Source organism: Balaenoptera physalus, assembly GCF_965194825.1.
Source record: "Balaenoptera physalus genome assembly, chromosome: X".
Lineage (NCBI taxonomy): Eukaryota > Metazoa > Chordata > Mammalia > Artiodactyla > Balaenopteridae > Balaenoptera > Balaenoptera physalus.
In genome coordinates this window covers 90,777,058-90,792,881 of record NC_138903.1, presented here as the reverse complement: position 1 = coordinate 90,792,881, position 15,824 = coordinate 90,777,058, and the positions used below count along the sequence as shown (strand labels likewise).

Below are 15,824 nucleotides of genomic sequence, written 5' to 3'. Positions count from 1 at the left end.
TTCTGGTTTTGTGCCAGTACCATACTGCCTTGATTCCTGTAGCTTTGTAGTATAGACTGAAGTCCGGGAGCCTGATTCCTCCAGCTCTGTGTTTCTTTCTCAAGATTGCTTTGGCTATTCGGGGTCTTTTGTGTTTCCATACAAATTGTGAAATTTTTTGTTCTAGTTCTGTGAAAAATGCCAGTGGTACTTTGATAGGGACTGCATTGAATCTGTAGATTGCTTTAGGTAGTAGACTCATTTTCACAATGTTGGTTCTTCCATTCCAAGAACATGGTATATGTCTCCATCTATTTGTATCATCTTTAGTTTCTTTCATCAGTGTCTTATAATTTTCTGCATACAGGTCTTTTGTCTCCTTAGGCAGGTTTATTTCTAGATATTTTATTCTTTTTGTGGCAATGGTAAATGGGAGTATCTCCTTAATTTCTCTTTCAGACTTTTCATCATTAGTGTATAGGAATGCAAGAAATTTCTGTGCATACATTCTGTATCCTGCTACCTTATCAAATTCATTGATTAGCTCTAGCAGTTTTCTGGTAGCATGTTTAGGATACTCTATGTATAGTATCATGTCATCTGCAAACAGTGACAGCTTTACTTCTTCTTTTCCAATTTGGATTCCTTTTATTTCTTTTTCTTCTCTGATTGCTGTGGCTAAAACTTCCAAAACTATGTTGAATAATAGTGGTGAGAGTGGGCAACCTTGTCTTCTTCCCGATCTTAGTGGAAATGGTTTCAGTTTTGCATCATTGAGGACGACGTTGGCTGTGGGTTTCTCATACATGGCCTTTCTTATGTTGAGGAAGATTCCTTCTATGCCTACTTTCTGGAGGGTTTTTATCATAAATGGGTGTTGAAGTTTGTCGAAAGCTTTCTCTGCATCTATTGAGATGATCATATGGGTTTTCTCCTTCAGTTTTTAAATGTGGTGCATCACGTTGATTGATTTGCGTATACTGAAGCATCCTTGCACTCCTGGGATAAACGCCACTTGGTCATAATGTATGATCCTTTTAATGTGCTGTTGGATTCTGTTTGCTAGGATTTTGTTGAGGATTTTTGCATCTATGTTTGTCAGTGATATTGGCCTGTAGTTTTCTTCCTTTGTGACATCTTTGTCTGGTTTTGGTATCAGAGTGATGGTGGCCTCGTAGAATGAGTGTGGGAGTGTTCCTCCCGCTGCTATATTTTGGAAGAGTTTGAGAAGGATAGGTGTTAGCTCTTCTCTAAATGTTTGGTAGAATTCGCCTGTGAAGCCATCTGGTCCTGGGCTTTAGTTTGTTGGAAGACTTTTAATCACAGTTTCAATTTCAGTGCCTGTGATTGGTCTGTTCATATTTTCTATTTCTTCCTGGTTCAGTCTCGGAAGGTTGTGCTTTTCTAAGAATTTGTCCAATTCTTCCAGCTTGTCCATTTTATTGGCATAGAGTTGCTTGTAGTAATCTCTCATGATCCTTTGTATTTCTGCAGTGTCAGTTGTTACCTCTCCTTTTTCATTTCTAATTCTATTGACTTGAGTCTTCTCCCTTTTTTTCTTGATGAGTCTGGCTACTGGTTTATCAATTTTCTTTATCTTCTCAAAGAACCAGCTTTTAGTTTTATTGATCTTTGCTATTGTTTCCTTCATTTCTTTTTCACTTATTTCTGATCTGACCTTTATGATTTCTTTCCTTCTGCTAAGTGTGGGGTCTTTTTGTTCTTCATTTTCTAATTGCTTTGTGTGTAAGGTTAGGTTGTTTATTTGAGATGGTTCTTGTTTCTTGAGGTAGGATTGTATTACTGTAAGTTTCCCTCGTAGAACTGCTTTTGCTGCATCCCATAGGTTTGGGGTCGTCGTGTTTTCATTTTCATTTGTTTGTAGGTATTTTTTGATTTCCTCTTTGATTTCTTGAGTGATCTCTTGGTTATTTAGTAGTGTATTGTTTAGCCTCCATGTGTTTGTATTTCTTACAGAGTTTTTCCTGTAATTGATGTCTAGTCTCATAGCGTTGTGGTGGGAAAAGATACTTGATACGATTTTAATTTTCTTAAATTTACCAAGGCGTGATTTGTGACACAAGATATGATCTATCCTGGAGAATGTTCCATGAGCACTTGAGAAGAATGTGTATTCTGTTGTTTTTGGATGGAATGTCCTATAAATATCAATTAAGTCCATCTTATTTCATGCATCATTTAAAGCTTGTGTTTCCTTATTTACTTTCATTTTGGATGATCTGTCCATTGGTGAAAGGGGTGTTAAAGTCCCCTACTATGTTTGTGTTACTGTTGATTTCCCCTTTTATGGCTGTTAGTATTTGCCTTATGTAGTGAGGTGCTCCTATGTTGGGTGCGTAAATATTTACAATTGTTATATCTTCTTCTTGGATTGATCCCTTGATCATTATGTAGTGTCCTTCTTTGTCTCTTGTAATAGTCTTTGTTTTAAAGTCTATTTTGTCTGATATGAGAATTGCTACTCCAGCTTTCTTTCGATTTCCATTTGCATGGAATATCTTTTTCCATCCCCTCACTTTCAGTCTGTATGTGTCCCTAGGTCTGAAGTGGGTCTCTTGTAGACAGCATATATATAGGTCTTGTGTTTGTATCCATTCAGCCAATCTATGTCTTTTGGTTGGGGCATTTAATCCATTTACATTTAAGGTAATTATCGATTTGTATGTTCCTGTTATCATTTTGTTAATTGTTTTGGGTTTTTTTATTGTAGGTCTTTTCCTTCTCTTGTGTTTCTTGCCTAGAGAAGTTCCTTTCACGTTTGTTGTAAAGCTGGTTTGGTGGTGGTGAATTCTCTTAGCTTTTGCTTGTCTGTAAAGCTTTTAATTTCTCCATCAAATCTGAATGTGATCCTTGCTGGGTAGAGTAATCTTGGTTGTAGGTTTTTCTCTTTCATCACTTTAAATATGTCCTTCCACTCCCTTCTGGCTTGCAGAGTTTCTGCTGGAAGATCAGCTGTTTACCTTATGGGGATTCCCTTATGTGTTACTTGTCGTTTTTCCCTTGCGGCTTTTAATATTTGTTCTTTGTGTTTAATCTTTGATAGTTTGATTAATATGTGTCTTGGCGTGTTTCTCCTTGGATTTATCCTGTATGGGACTCTCTGTGCTTCCTGGACTTGATTAGCTATTTCCTCGCGCCCTTCTCTGGAGCACCTTTAAGCAGCGCTCTTAATCCCCTCTCCTCGCGCACCAGGAAACAAAGAGGCAAGAAAAAGTCTCTTGTCTCTTCGGCAGCTCCAGACTTTTTCCCGGACTCCCTCCCGGCTAGCCGTGGTGCACTAGCCCCCTTCAGGCTGTGTTCACGCATCGAACCCCAGTCCTCTCCCTGGGATCCGACCTCCGAAGCCCGAGCCTCAGCTCCCAGCCCCCATCCATCCCGGCGGGTGAGCAGACAAGCCTCTCGGGCTGGTGAGTGCTGGTCGGCACAGATCCTTCGTGTGGGAATCTCCCCGCTTTGCCCTCCGCACCCCTGTTGCTGCACTCTCCTCCGTGGCTCCGAAGCTCCCCTCTTCGCCACCTGCAGTCTCCGCCCACAAAGGGGCTTCCTAGTGTGTGGAAACCTTTCCTCCTTCACAGCTCCCTCCCACTGGTGCAGGTCCCGTCCCTATTCTTTTGTCTCTGTTTTTGCTTTTTTCTTTTACCCTACCCAGGTCCTTGGGGAGTTTCTTGCCTATTGGGAGGTCTGAGGTCTTCTGCCAGTGTTCAGTAGGTGTTCTGTGGGAGTTGTTCCACATGTAGATGTATTTCTGATGTATTTGTGGGGAGGAAGGTGATCTCCGCGTCTTACTCTTCTGCCATCTTGAAGCTCCTCAGGAGGAAATAATTTGAGGAAGGCAGCTAGGTGGTCAGCATTGTCTTCTGCTAACTGACCTCTGATTTCTAATGGCATTTTATCTCATGTAAGTGTGTGTGTGTGCACGCACACGTGTGTGTACACATATATAATTAAATATACACACAAGTCCATTTTCATTCTAGTCCTATAGTAGAGGTCACTTGAGTTGGCCCTATGATTCACCACATACTTATTCAATAAGTATTTTGTCCATAGCTAACCCTGGAAGCAAACAAGTGACTCTAGATATCTTCTCAGGATTTCTAAATATTCTCTACTCTGAAGCAGGTTTTTGAAGATGGACCAAAAGACCACAGTCACACTCCTAGAGCTTGCTGCAAAGAGTCTGCTGAATAATGAGCCTGCAGCTATCCATGCCCTGGACGAAATCCCAAGAGACCTCTTTGTTCCATTGTTCAATGCTGCCTTCTTGGGTGGGCATAAGACGATGCTAAAGGCAATGGTGCAGGTTTGGCCTTTTCGCTGTCTCCATATTGGGTCATTGAACACACGAGAGTCCTACTATGACATCTTGGAAGCCATGATTGATGGTCTGCAGATCCTCCCTGCCCAGAACTCTTCCTCTTGGTAAGACTATGACCAGTAGAGACACAGGGAGTCAGCAGGAGGGTATGCTGTAGCCTGGGGCAGGGGGATACCTAACCGTCTCCCAACAGTAGCCAATGGTGAATACTGCAGTCTTTGCAGAGCTGTCGGTCAGCACTTGGGGTCACCTTCGGGACTCTATTGCCTTAGAGAGTTGATTATAGAACAGAGGTGTTTGAGGACACTATGAATGGATCTGAGTGCGATTACACAGAAGTGGAATATGGGCATTGAGACAGGGAAAGCCTGGAGGTGAAGGAGGGGGTGGGGAAAGGATGAAAGACGCTGCATTTGTGTGGCAAGAACTTCTTGGTGAATGGCAATGAAGTGAAAACCAGGGTTAAAGTGTTCTGTCCCTGCTTCTCATCATTGATCTTGCTGGGTTATATTAAAATCAGCTATCTCTCATGTGTTCTGTCTCTTCCTTTCCTTACAGGGGGCCCAAACTGAGGATCCTAGATTTAAGACGTGACCTGGTCTGTGAGACAATATGCTCTGAGATTGGGACCGCATTCCCTTTCTGTTTTCATTCATGCATTTACTCTCAGCACTCTATCTTTAATATAGAAGGCGCTCAGCATAGTGTCAGGTGCCTCGGGATTGGTAATTCCGGGTCTGAGCCTCATTCAGCTCAGGAACCCATGGAATTACTAGTGGATATTTCCCTCAATAGTACCGTGAGAACAGAGCAATTCCTCTCTTTTCTTTGTAGTAAAGTTCAGCAGAACCTTGGGTCCTTGCACCTCTGCTGCAGAGGTTTGCAAATCGATAGAATGTCTGCCCTCGAAAGTATCCTGCAGTTTCTGGATCTCGGGTGCATTGAGCACCTGGAAATGGATCAGGCTAATCTGAGTGAAGTCGTCACCCTTTTGGCTCGGGTGATCCACCTGAACAGCCTGACTCTGTGTAACATCCCCTTTAAATCTTATCAGAGAAGGACCTTCAGATCTTTTCTCCTCTGGCTTGGGCAGCTGGACAATCTCCAGGAGCTCAGCTTGAGTTTCTTCTGCCTCACAGATCAACTGCACACACTGCTCAGGTGAGGGGGTGGGGAAGAACCTGGGTTCCCTGAACACCTCATTGTTAAGACAGAAGAGACCATGCTTGGATCTTCCTAAGCTCCTTGTAACCCATTTCTCCTTTTGCCTCAGCATAGGCACTGCTGGGAGTTTGAACCTAGCTGGGGGAGAGAGGGCTACCTTATGGTGAGCAGCAGATGAGGTTAGAAAAGGAAGCTGTGCTCATTCATTCATTCATTCATTCAGTGGCCGTGGGCAGACACTATAATAAGTCTGTAAATATATTGGTGAAAAAGACTCAGTCCTTCTCCTATTGGACTTTACAGCTCTCTAGAGAGGAAGGGGAGGCATTCAGATGGAGAAACATTAAGCTGTAGGACTAATGCACATGCCCATGGATGGGCCCCAATAGTTAACACTGCCAGATAATTTTGCTCCTGTATTTTCCCCAAGGCTTAGACCCTGAACTGAGAGCTTGTCATCTGGGAACTAGTCAAAGGAAACTCTCAGTTGGCTGCTTTCCCAGACCCATCCTCGCCAAATTAGTGAATCAGATCCAACACTGATTATGTCGTATATACTAAGTGCATGCAATTTCTTCACTTAATCTTTCCCGCACTTCTGTATAATAATTACTGCTGTGCACATTTTCAAGATTAAAACCCTGTACCTCAGAGTGGTAAAGTAACTTTCTCCGGGTCACAAATCTATAAAGTCTGATCCCAAAGTCCACATTGTTAACCACCTATTGCAAACCATGAACACAGTAGTTTATTCTAGAGCCTTAGGTACCTATAATTTGGGGCTCATTGCCCTCATTCTTCTGAAATAATCTTACTTTTTTCTCTCTTTAGAGTTGTGCCACCTCAGTTGGATACACTGTATCTACCTTTCTGTAGCCTTTCTAACAGAGATGTCACTGTCCTGTCCCAGAGCTCTCAGGCCACCCACCTAAGGGTATTGAGTCTCAGTAACAACCAGATCTTCTCAGAAGTTTATGAGCCCTTCCAGACTCTGCTGGAGAAGGTCTCAAGCACCCTGCAACATCTGGAGATAAATAATTGTATGATAACTGATTCTACTCTCTCTGCCGTCCTCCCAGCCCTGAGCCACTGTACCGACCTCCGTGTCCTTAGCTTTGCCTTCAATCCCATTACGATGCCTGTGCTCAAGAGCCTTCTGCAGCACTTGACATCCTTGATGAAGCTGAAGTACGTGATTTATCCTGTCCCTGTCCATTGCTACGAGGAATGGGATTTTCATGAGAGTTTGGACCGACAGAAACTTGCTGAAGTCCAGGCTCAGTTGGAGGCGATGCTGCACGGGGCACAGCGGGACGACATGACCTGGGCCGCTTATTCAAAGTGATGTCCACGGTACAAGGAGGTGTTTCAACACTGATGTGTGGCCATTAAAGCGTTCACTTTTTTTTTTTTTTTTCGCCTGAAACCCAAGTTTGTAGAGACACATATGTAAAGTTCTACTGTTCTAGGAAGCTGGGGTTAGGAACACTGGATATGTAAACTGATCTCTATAAAAGAGGAACTTTTAAAAGGAAATACAGGAATTTGAAAGGTCCTCTGGATCTCTTGCCCACTGCCCTCTACGTCTTCTGGTTACTAACCAGAGTGTTGGGTATGTGACGTAAGCTGACCCAGTCATGGTACATCATTTCCTTATCCACACTGATCGGTTCACTTATCCATTTATGGGCACTTGACACAAGTCAGATCAATTGAAACTCTTCCTAGAGGTGGTAGTTGTTGAATAATTTTACCCTCTAGGGACCTGCAAACTTCTTGTGTTTCTGATTACCTCAGGTGGCCTGTGAGAAACCACATGCAACTAAAAGGAAACAAACAAACTATGCCCACTACCTACTGGTATCTTCATCAGCATATTGCTGCCTGATTTCCCAGGTCTCAGACCCCTGGCTCAGTTATTCCTTATTCCACACACATTCACCAAGTATCTGTTATGATTTAGGTACTTTTCCAGGTGCTAAGAAAGATAAAGTCCCTGATCTCACTCAGAGTGTAGACATTCCTATGATTTATCAGTTTCTCTACTCTTTCTTAGAGGACTTGGGAAATTATTTATTCCCACGTAACACAGTATTTTTTTCACTTTTTCCCCTTATATAGTCTGCTCAATGATGTTGGCCTTTTTATGCTGTTGGATAGCTGCTCAGGCCTCAGGTCATGGCTTACATGTTACCTCCTCAGATAGGTTTTCTCTTACTTCCCCATTTAAGTAGATTTATTCTGCTGCTGCTTTTTCTTAATGTACCATGTATATTTCCTTCATGGTACACATTGTTGCATATGTATTTGCTCCCTCTGCTCTTCCACTAGAGTTGCACTGCTCGGTATGGTGCACACTAACCATATGTGGCTTCTGAACTCTAGAAATTTGGCTACTCTCAAATGTGATGTACCCTAGGTGTTGAATGCACACTGTGTATCCAAGAGTTAGTAGGAAACAAAGGGTGTAGAATAACTAATTGATAATTTACGTGTATTGTTTACATGTTGAAATGATAACATACTGCATATCAAAGGCAGTACAGATAAAAGAATGTAAATTAAATTCTTTATATCCTTACTTGTTAAAATGATAGCATTGTATTTCAAAGACTTAGTAAGAAAAATGTTGTAATAATTACCTGTTTATATCTTTACGTGTCAACGTGATAAAACATTGCGTTTCAAAGACTAACTGAGAGAAAATAAACTTAATTAATAGGTTGTTCCTACTGTTTATATGTTGAAATGGTAACATAGAAAATGTCAACGATCTGATAACAGAAAAGAATGGAAAAATAATTAGTATTTTGTGTATAGTGTTTCCTTGTTGAAATGATAACACACACATTTTAAAGACTCAGTAAAAAAGTTTTTACAATTATTTTTTCTTATTGCTTACATGTTGAAGTGATAAACTGCGTTTCAAAAACAGAGAAAATAATGTAAAAATTAATAATTAATAAAAATAGTTAATAACCTGTTCTTACCTCCATTTTGTTACTGCATTTCTGACTTAGAAAGACAAAGAGGTTAAATGAATTGTATATGTTGTTGCTTTGTTGAAATGATAACACATGGCATTTCAAAGACATCATAAAATAAGAATGCAACAAGGCCACCAATACCCTGACACCAAAGCCAGACAAAGACACTACAGAAAAAGGAAATGAGAGGGCAATATCTTTGATGAATACAAATGAAAAGGTCCTGGACAAAATATTAGCAAAACAAATGCAACAATATATCAAAGGGACCATACACCATAAATCACGTAGGATCTATTCCAGGGTCACAAGGATGATTCAACATTTGCAAATCAATCAGTGTGAGACACCACATTAACAAAATGAAAGATAAAAATCACATGATTATCTCAATAGACGCAGGAAAAGCTTTTGACACAATTGAACATCCATTCATGACAACAACTCTCAACAAAGTGTGTATAGAGGGAACATGTCTCAACATGATAAGGGCATTTACGACAAACCCACAGCCAACATCATAGTGAATGGCGAAAAGCTGAAAGACTTTCCACTAAATTCAGGAGCAAGGCAAGGATGCCCACTCTCACCACTTATATTTAACATAGTATTGGAAGTCCTAACCACAGCAATCAGGCGAAAAAAGAAAAGGTACCCACACTGGAAGGGAAAAGGTAAAACCGTTACTCTTTGCGGATGACGTGATACTTTGTATAGAAAGTTCTAAAGCCTCCACCCAAAAACTATTAGAACTAATGAATGAATTCAGCAAACTTTCAGGATCCAAGATTAAAATACAGAAATCTGTTGCATTTCTATACACTAATAAAGAAATATCACAAACAGAAAGTTTTTTTTTTTTATAACTCCGTTTAAAATCACGTTGAAAAGAATAAAACACCTAGGAGTAAACCTAACCAGGGAGGTGAAAGCCCTATCTGAAAACTATGAAACACTGATGCAGGAAACTGAAGATGAAGAAAGAAATGGAAAGATATCCCATGCTGTTGGATTGGAAGAATTAATATTGTTAAAATGTCCATACTTCCCAAAGCAATCTACAGATTTAATGCAATCCCTACCATATACCCATGCCTTTTTTAACAGAACTAGAACCAAGAATCCAAAAATTCATATGAAACCACAAAAGACCCCAAATTGCCAAAGCAATCTTGAGGAAAAAAAGGAGTGAAGCTGGAGGTATAACCAGCCCAGATTTCAGACTATGCAACGAAGCTAATCAAAACAGCATGGTACTGGCACAAAAACAGACACATCGATCAATGGAATAGAATAGACAGTCCAGAAATAAACCCATGCACGTATGGTCAATTAATCTACAGAAAAGGAGGCAAGAATATACAATGGAGAAAAGGCAGTTTCTTCAATCAGTGGTGTTGGGAAAACTGGTCATCTACATGTAAAACAAAGATTAGAACGTTCCCTCACACCATATGCAAAAATAAAATGGTTTAAAGACCTAAATGCAAGACCTCAAAACATAAAACTCCTAGAAGAGAACATAAGCAGAACACTCTTTGACAAAAATCATACCAATATTCCTTTGGATAAATCTCCTAAAGCAAAAGGAATAAAAACAAAAATAATCTAACGGATCCTAATGAAACGTCAAAGCTTTTGCACAGGAAAGGAAGCCATCAACAAAAATGAAAAGAAAACCTAAGGATTGGGATAAAATATTTGCAAATGATGTGACCGACAAGGGGTTAATATCCAAAATATATAAACAGCTCATAGAACTCAATATCCAAACAACAAACAACCCAATGATAAATGGGCCGAAGACCTGAATAGACATTTTTCCAAAGAAGTTGTACACATGGTTAACAGGCACATGAAAAGATGCTCAGCATCGCTAATATTTAGAGAAATGCAAATCACAGCAACAATGACATATCATCTCGCACCTGTCAGAATGGCTATCATCAAAAAGTCTACAAATAACAAATATTGGAGAGGATGTGGAGGAAAGGGGATCCTTGTATGCTGTTGGTGGGAGTGTAAATTGGTGCAGCCACTATGGAAAACAATATGGAGCTCCCTCAAAAACTAAAAATAAGACTACCATATGATCCAGCAAATCCACTCCTGGATACATATACAGAAAAATAACAAAAGCATGGATTTGAAAAGATACACGCACCCCAAGGTTCATAGCAGCACTATTTACAATAACAAAGATATGGAAGCAACCCAAGTGCCCATCAACAGACGAATTGATAGAAAAATATGGCATACACACACACACACACACACAAACACACACAGTGCAATATTACTCAGCCATAAAAAGAATGAAATTCTGCTATTTGCTGCAACATGGATGGACCTAGACAATATTATGCTTAGTGAAATGTCAGATATAGAAAGACAAATACTGTATGATACCACTTATATATGGAATCTAAAAAATAGTACAAATGAATGCACATGCACAATGGAAACAGACTCACAGATATAGAAAACAAATTTTTGGTTACCAGAAGGGAGAGGGAAGGTAGGAGGGACAAATTAGGGGCATAGGTTTAAGAGATACAACTACTATGTATAAAATGGGAAAGCAACAATGATATACTGTATAGCACAGGGAATTATAGGCATTATCTGATAATAACTTGTAGTGGAGTATAATCTGAAAAAATGTTGGATCACTCTGCTGTACACCTAAAACCAATATAATATTGTAAATCAACTATATTTCAATTAAAAGAAGACAAAGGATGCAAAATTATTTAATAATCTGTTCATATTGCTTACATATTGAGATAATGCACCACATTTCAAAGACTTCCCAAAAAAAAAAAAAAAGAAAACTAAAATTAATTAACCATGGTGGTTAACACCATGCTTACATATAACATCTTTAGTTATGCCAGTCTGCTTTAAGATGATAACAGCTTAACTTTGATCATATGCAAAATCTCTACACTTTTACCTCTTCCCACCTCATTTTAGGTTATTGATGTCCCAGTTTGTATCTTTTATATTGTGAGTACTAATGAGTTATTGCAACTGTATTTCTTTTTAAAACTTTTGTCTTTCCGTTTTCATACTAAAGTTAAAAGTGTTTTACCCACCACCATTACAATGTTGGAGTGTTCTGAATTTGACTATATGCTTACTTTTACGTATGAGTTATATGCTTTCGTAGGTTTTCATGTTGTTAATTTTTTGTTTCCACTCAAAGAACTCCCTTTAGCATTTTTTGTAAGGCAGGTCGAGTGGTGAATAACTCCCTCAGCTTTTGTTTGTCTGGGAATGTCATCATCTATCTTTCATTTCTGAAGGACGGCTTTTCTGAATAGAGTATTCTTGGTGGTCGCTTGTTTTCTTTCAGCACTTTGAATATATCATCCCACTCTCTCCTGGACTGCCAGGTTTCTTTTCAGAAATCTCTTGATAGCCTTATGCTGTTCCCTTGTATATGACAAGTGGCATTTCTCTCACAGACTTAACAATTCTCTCCTTGTAAAGGGAACTCTCTTACACTGTTGGTGGGAATGTAAATTGATACAGCCACTATGGAGAACAGTATGGAGGTTCCTTAAAAACCTAAAAATAGAACTACCGTATGACCCAGCAACCCCACACCTGGGCATATACCCTGAGAAAACCATAATTCAAAAAGACACACGCACCCCAGTGCAGCACTATTTACAATAGCCAGGACATGGAAGCAACGTAAATGCCCATCGACAGATGAATGGATAAAGAAGATGTGGTACATATATACAATGGAATATCACTCAGCCATAAAAAGGAACAAAACTGGGTCATTTGTAGAGACATGCATGGACCTAGAGACTGTCATACAGAGTGAAGTAGGTCAGAAAGAGAAAAACAAATATCGTAGATTAACACATATATGTGGAATCTAGAAAAATAGTGCAGATGGACCGGATTGCAAGGCAGAAATAGAGACACAGATGTAGAGACCAAATGTATGGACACTAAGGGGAGAAAGTGGAGGGGGGCTGGGGGTGGTGGTGGGATGAATTGGGAGATTGTGATCGACATGTATACACTAATATGTATAAACTAGATAAGTAATAAGAACCTGCTGAAAATAAATAAATAAATAAATAAAATTCCAAAAAAAAATTGCCCTTCTCCTTTTGAATATGGATAATGAAATCTTGGAAGAGTTGATGTGCCTGGCCAAGGTCGTGTAGCCTGTGGTACCACTAAGTGGTAAAGCCATGAAACCAGGGATCCAGTCTTAAGATGTTTGATGCCATTACCCCATCTACTGAAAGATGACATTGTAGTGCAAAAATTAAAATGGCCGTGGCTGGTCTACTTCTTTATCTGCAATTAGAGTATAAGAAAAAATGTTGGGCTTCCCTGGTGGCGCACGGGTTAAGAATCTGCCTGCCAATGCAGGGGACACGGGTTCGAGCCCTGGTCCGGGAAGATCCCACAGCCAGGGAGCAACTAAACCCGTGGGCCACAACTACTGAGCCTGTGCTCTAGAGCGCATGAGCCACAATTACTGAGCCCGTGTGCCACAGCTACTGAAGCCCACGCACCTAGAGCCCATGCTCCGCAACAAGAGAAGCCACTGCAATGAGAAACCTGTGCACCGCAACGAAGAGCAGCCCCTGCTTGCCACAACTAGAGAGAGCCCGCACGCAGCAACAAAGACCCAACGCAGCCAAAAATAAATAAAAAGAAAAAAGAAAAAAAAGAAAAAGTGTTGAAGAAAGAAAACAGAAAATAACAAAAGTAAACTAAAGCAAAATGAAAACAAAAAGGAAAACAAACGAACAAAGAAAAACAACCCAGAAAAGCTATGTTCAAATGCTAAGTGTCATGAAGGAAAGTAAGGCTTGTCTGATAAGGTGACAGAGATGTGAGTTTAGTCAGGAAGGTGGTTATAGGGCTATCTGGGGCAGGCTGTTACAGGAAAACACATAATTGTTGGGGAACATGTTTGGTGAGTTAGGGTTAGAGGCACAAAAAAGAGGCTAGTGTGGCTGGAGAAAAATTCATTCAACAAATATTCAAGTATCCAGTGAACCAGGCATTACTTACTATAGGCACTTAGGATATGTTAATGAACAAACCAACAAAGATTCCTGCCCTCCTGGAATTTATATTTTTCCACCACGGGAGATGGCCAATTTACAAAACAGCATATGAATAAAGTGTATTGTATTCCAAAAGGTGGTAAACAATTGGGACCAGAAAAGGAAGCAGACAGGGAAGAAGTGGAATCAGGAGTCCAGGGAGAGGGTTGGAAACAAATACTATTAGCTATCCTTGCAATTGATAGGAGAGGTATCAGCGGGCGGCAGTTTTCTCCATTCCGTTGCTTTTGTCAAATAATGTAAATGCTCTGCTGGCTTTACTGCACAGAGGCAAGAATACATTTTTCCTATCTTTTGGTGGGGACTCGACCGCTTGTTTAATATAGCGGAAACTAACACACCACTGTAAAGCAATTATCCTCCAATAAAGATGTTAAATATAGATATAGATAGATAGATAGATAGATATCTTTATCTATCTATCTATCTATCTATCTATCTATCTATCTATCTATCTATCTATCTATAGCAGAGCCCCAGGGACACTAAAGTCTGACGGCTTTTTGTCATCAGTGGCCACTCGTTTTAAAGTTCACACACCCTGTTTTGTAGCCTATCAATTTGGACGTCAGCTCTCTAGGTTTGAGACGGGGCCTGGCAGAAACCCTGGCCAGGCGTTGCCCAGGCCACGAGGAGAGACACTGTGCCAAGGAGATGTAGGAGGGTGGGGTTGGCGCCTGAGAAGAACCCTCTCACGCATAAGGTTCTCTCCCCTCGGTCCCTCTGGGTGGGGTCGGGAATCTGGCCCCGCCTCCCAGTAGATTGAGGGATAGGGGGTCACCTGACCTGAGCTGCACCAATCCAAGTCCTTTTCCGGCGAGTTTAACTTTGAGAGAGAAGCGTTAAGACGCCCAGTGCCGGAAACGCTGAGGCTTGTCGGCTGCGAGCTTCAGAGAGGGAGGAACGTGCTCCTACTGCTGGGGTCTTGGACAGCTCAAGTTTTTTCCAACTCTTGTTCCAATCAGGTAAGTTACAACAGCATTCTTTCTATAAATTACGCCTCTATTGACCTAAATTAAATTACCCAGGGTCAAGGTTTGGGGGTTAATAAGAAAGGCAATCGAACGGATTGCTCGGTCCACTGTCCTGTCCACGCTTCGTGCGTTCCTCTTTCCTCAGCTGTGATTCGCTTCAGTCGTGTGGCTAATCATTTCGCGCTCTCTCTTTAAAATCCCTCGATCAGCCTTCCGCTTCTTAAAAAAAAAAAAAAAGGTATTTCTCCTTTCCACCTCAGTTTTGTTTGCGGTTTGTTTCGATATCTCAGACTTTAAATTGTAAGTATTGAAATGTATGTCTCTCTCCCCCCTCCCCCACCTCTCTCTGTATCTCTCTGGTCTCTGTCTCTCTCTCTCTCTATGTATGGTATTCCATTGCTTTTATACTTAAAATGGTTATCTTCTGAAGAGCAGATAAATACTCATCTACATCTTGGAGATGACTGCACTTTCATTTATTTTAATGGGCTCTCTAAAGCAGTTTGAAATAGTTTTGTAATGGATGAGGCGGCTCGAGCATTTATCCATCCTCCTAACGGTATTTCAATTAGTTAAACTATTATTAAACAGTGTCGTTTATACAATAACCATTCCTTTAACCACTGAATTTTTTTTAATGCTTTATTTTGAAATAATTTTAGGCTCACAGATACTTTGCGAATCGTATAGAAAGCCTTCACCCAGATTTCCCTAATGTTAACATCTTACATAGCCATAGAAAACTTATCAAAATTAGGAAATTAACATTGATGCAGTACTATTAACTAATCTACATACTTTATTTGAATTTCACCATTTGTCCCAGTAATCTCATTTTTCTATTCCAGCCTCCCATTCTGGATACCACATTGCATTTGGCCGTCATTTCTCCTTAGTCTCCTCCAGGCTGACAGTTCCTTCAGCTTTCTGGGTCTTTCCCAATCTTGACGCTTTTGAAGATACCGGTCAGGTATTTTATAGAATGTCTGTCGACTTGGGTTTGTCTGATGTGTTCCTGTGATTTGATTGAACTCATACATTTTTGGCAACAATACCTGTTTTATTCTCCTCCCCTTCATCCCACTGGTGATGGAGGAATTTCCACCCTAGTGCTCTGGGGGTGGCTGAACACACGACACCTGACACTGGACAGATACTACCCACAGCAGCTTATTAGTAACGTTTACTCACAGCCTGGGGAGGAGGACACTGCTGGCCAGGTAGAGCCTCACAGGAGTCCTTCTCTGGAAGAGAGTGAACAAGCAGGGGC

The 15,824-nt window shown here is 40.6% G+C and overlaps 1 protein-coding gene across 1 annotated transcript; it reads left to right on the top strand.

Annotated features, from left to right (window-relative positions):
* The first annotated feature begins 952 nt into the window (after positions 1 to 952).
* LOC309652396 (melanoma antigen preferentially expressed in tumors-like) lies at positions 953 to 7,606 on the top strand. The gene is made up of 3 exons (XM_082446133.1): positions 953 to 4,422; positions 4,877 to 5,479; positions 6,314 to 7,606. The coding sequence occupies exons 1-3, from the start codon at positions 4,133 to 4,135 to the stop codon at positions 6,825 to 6,827; spliced, it is 1,407 nt and encodes a 468-aa protein (XP_082302259.1). The 5' UTR covers positions 953 to 4,132; the 3' UTR covers positions 6,828 to 7,606.
* Positions 7,607 to 15,824: the final 8,218 nt, after the last annotated feature.

Excerpts from the sequence above, each read along its gene's own strand:
- LOC309652396 (XM_082446133.1), top strand. The coding sequence starts at position 4,133 with ATGGACCAAAAGACCACAGTCACACTCCTAGAGCTTGCTGCAAAGAGT. Across the intron at positions 4,423-4,876 it reads GCCCAGAACTCTTCCTCTTG|GGGGCCCAAACTGAGGATCC; the intron begins GTAAGACTATGA and ends CTTTCCTTACAG. Across the intron at positions 5,480-6,313 it reads CAACTGCACACACTGCTCAG|AGTTGTGCCACCTCAGTTGG; the intron begins GTGAGGGGGTGG and ends TTCTCTCTTTAG.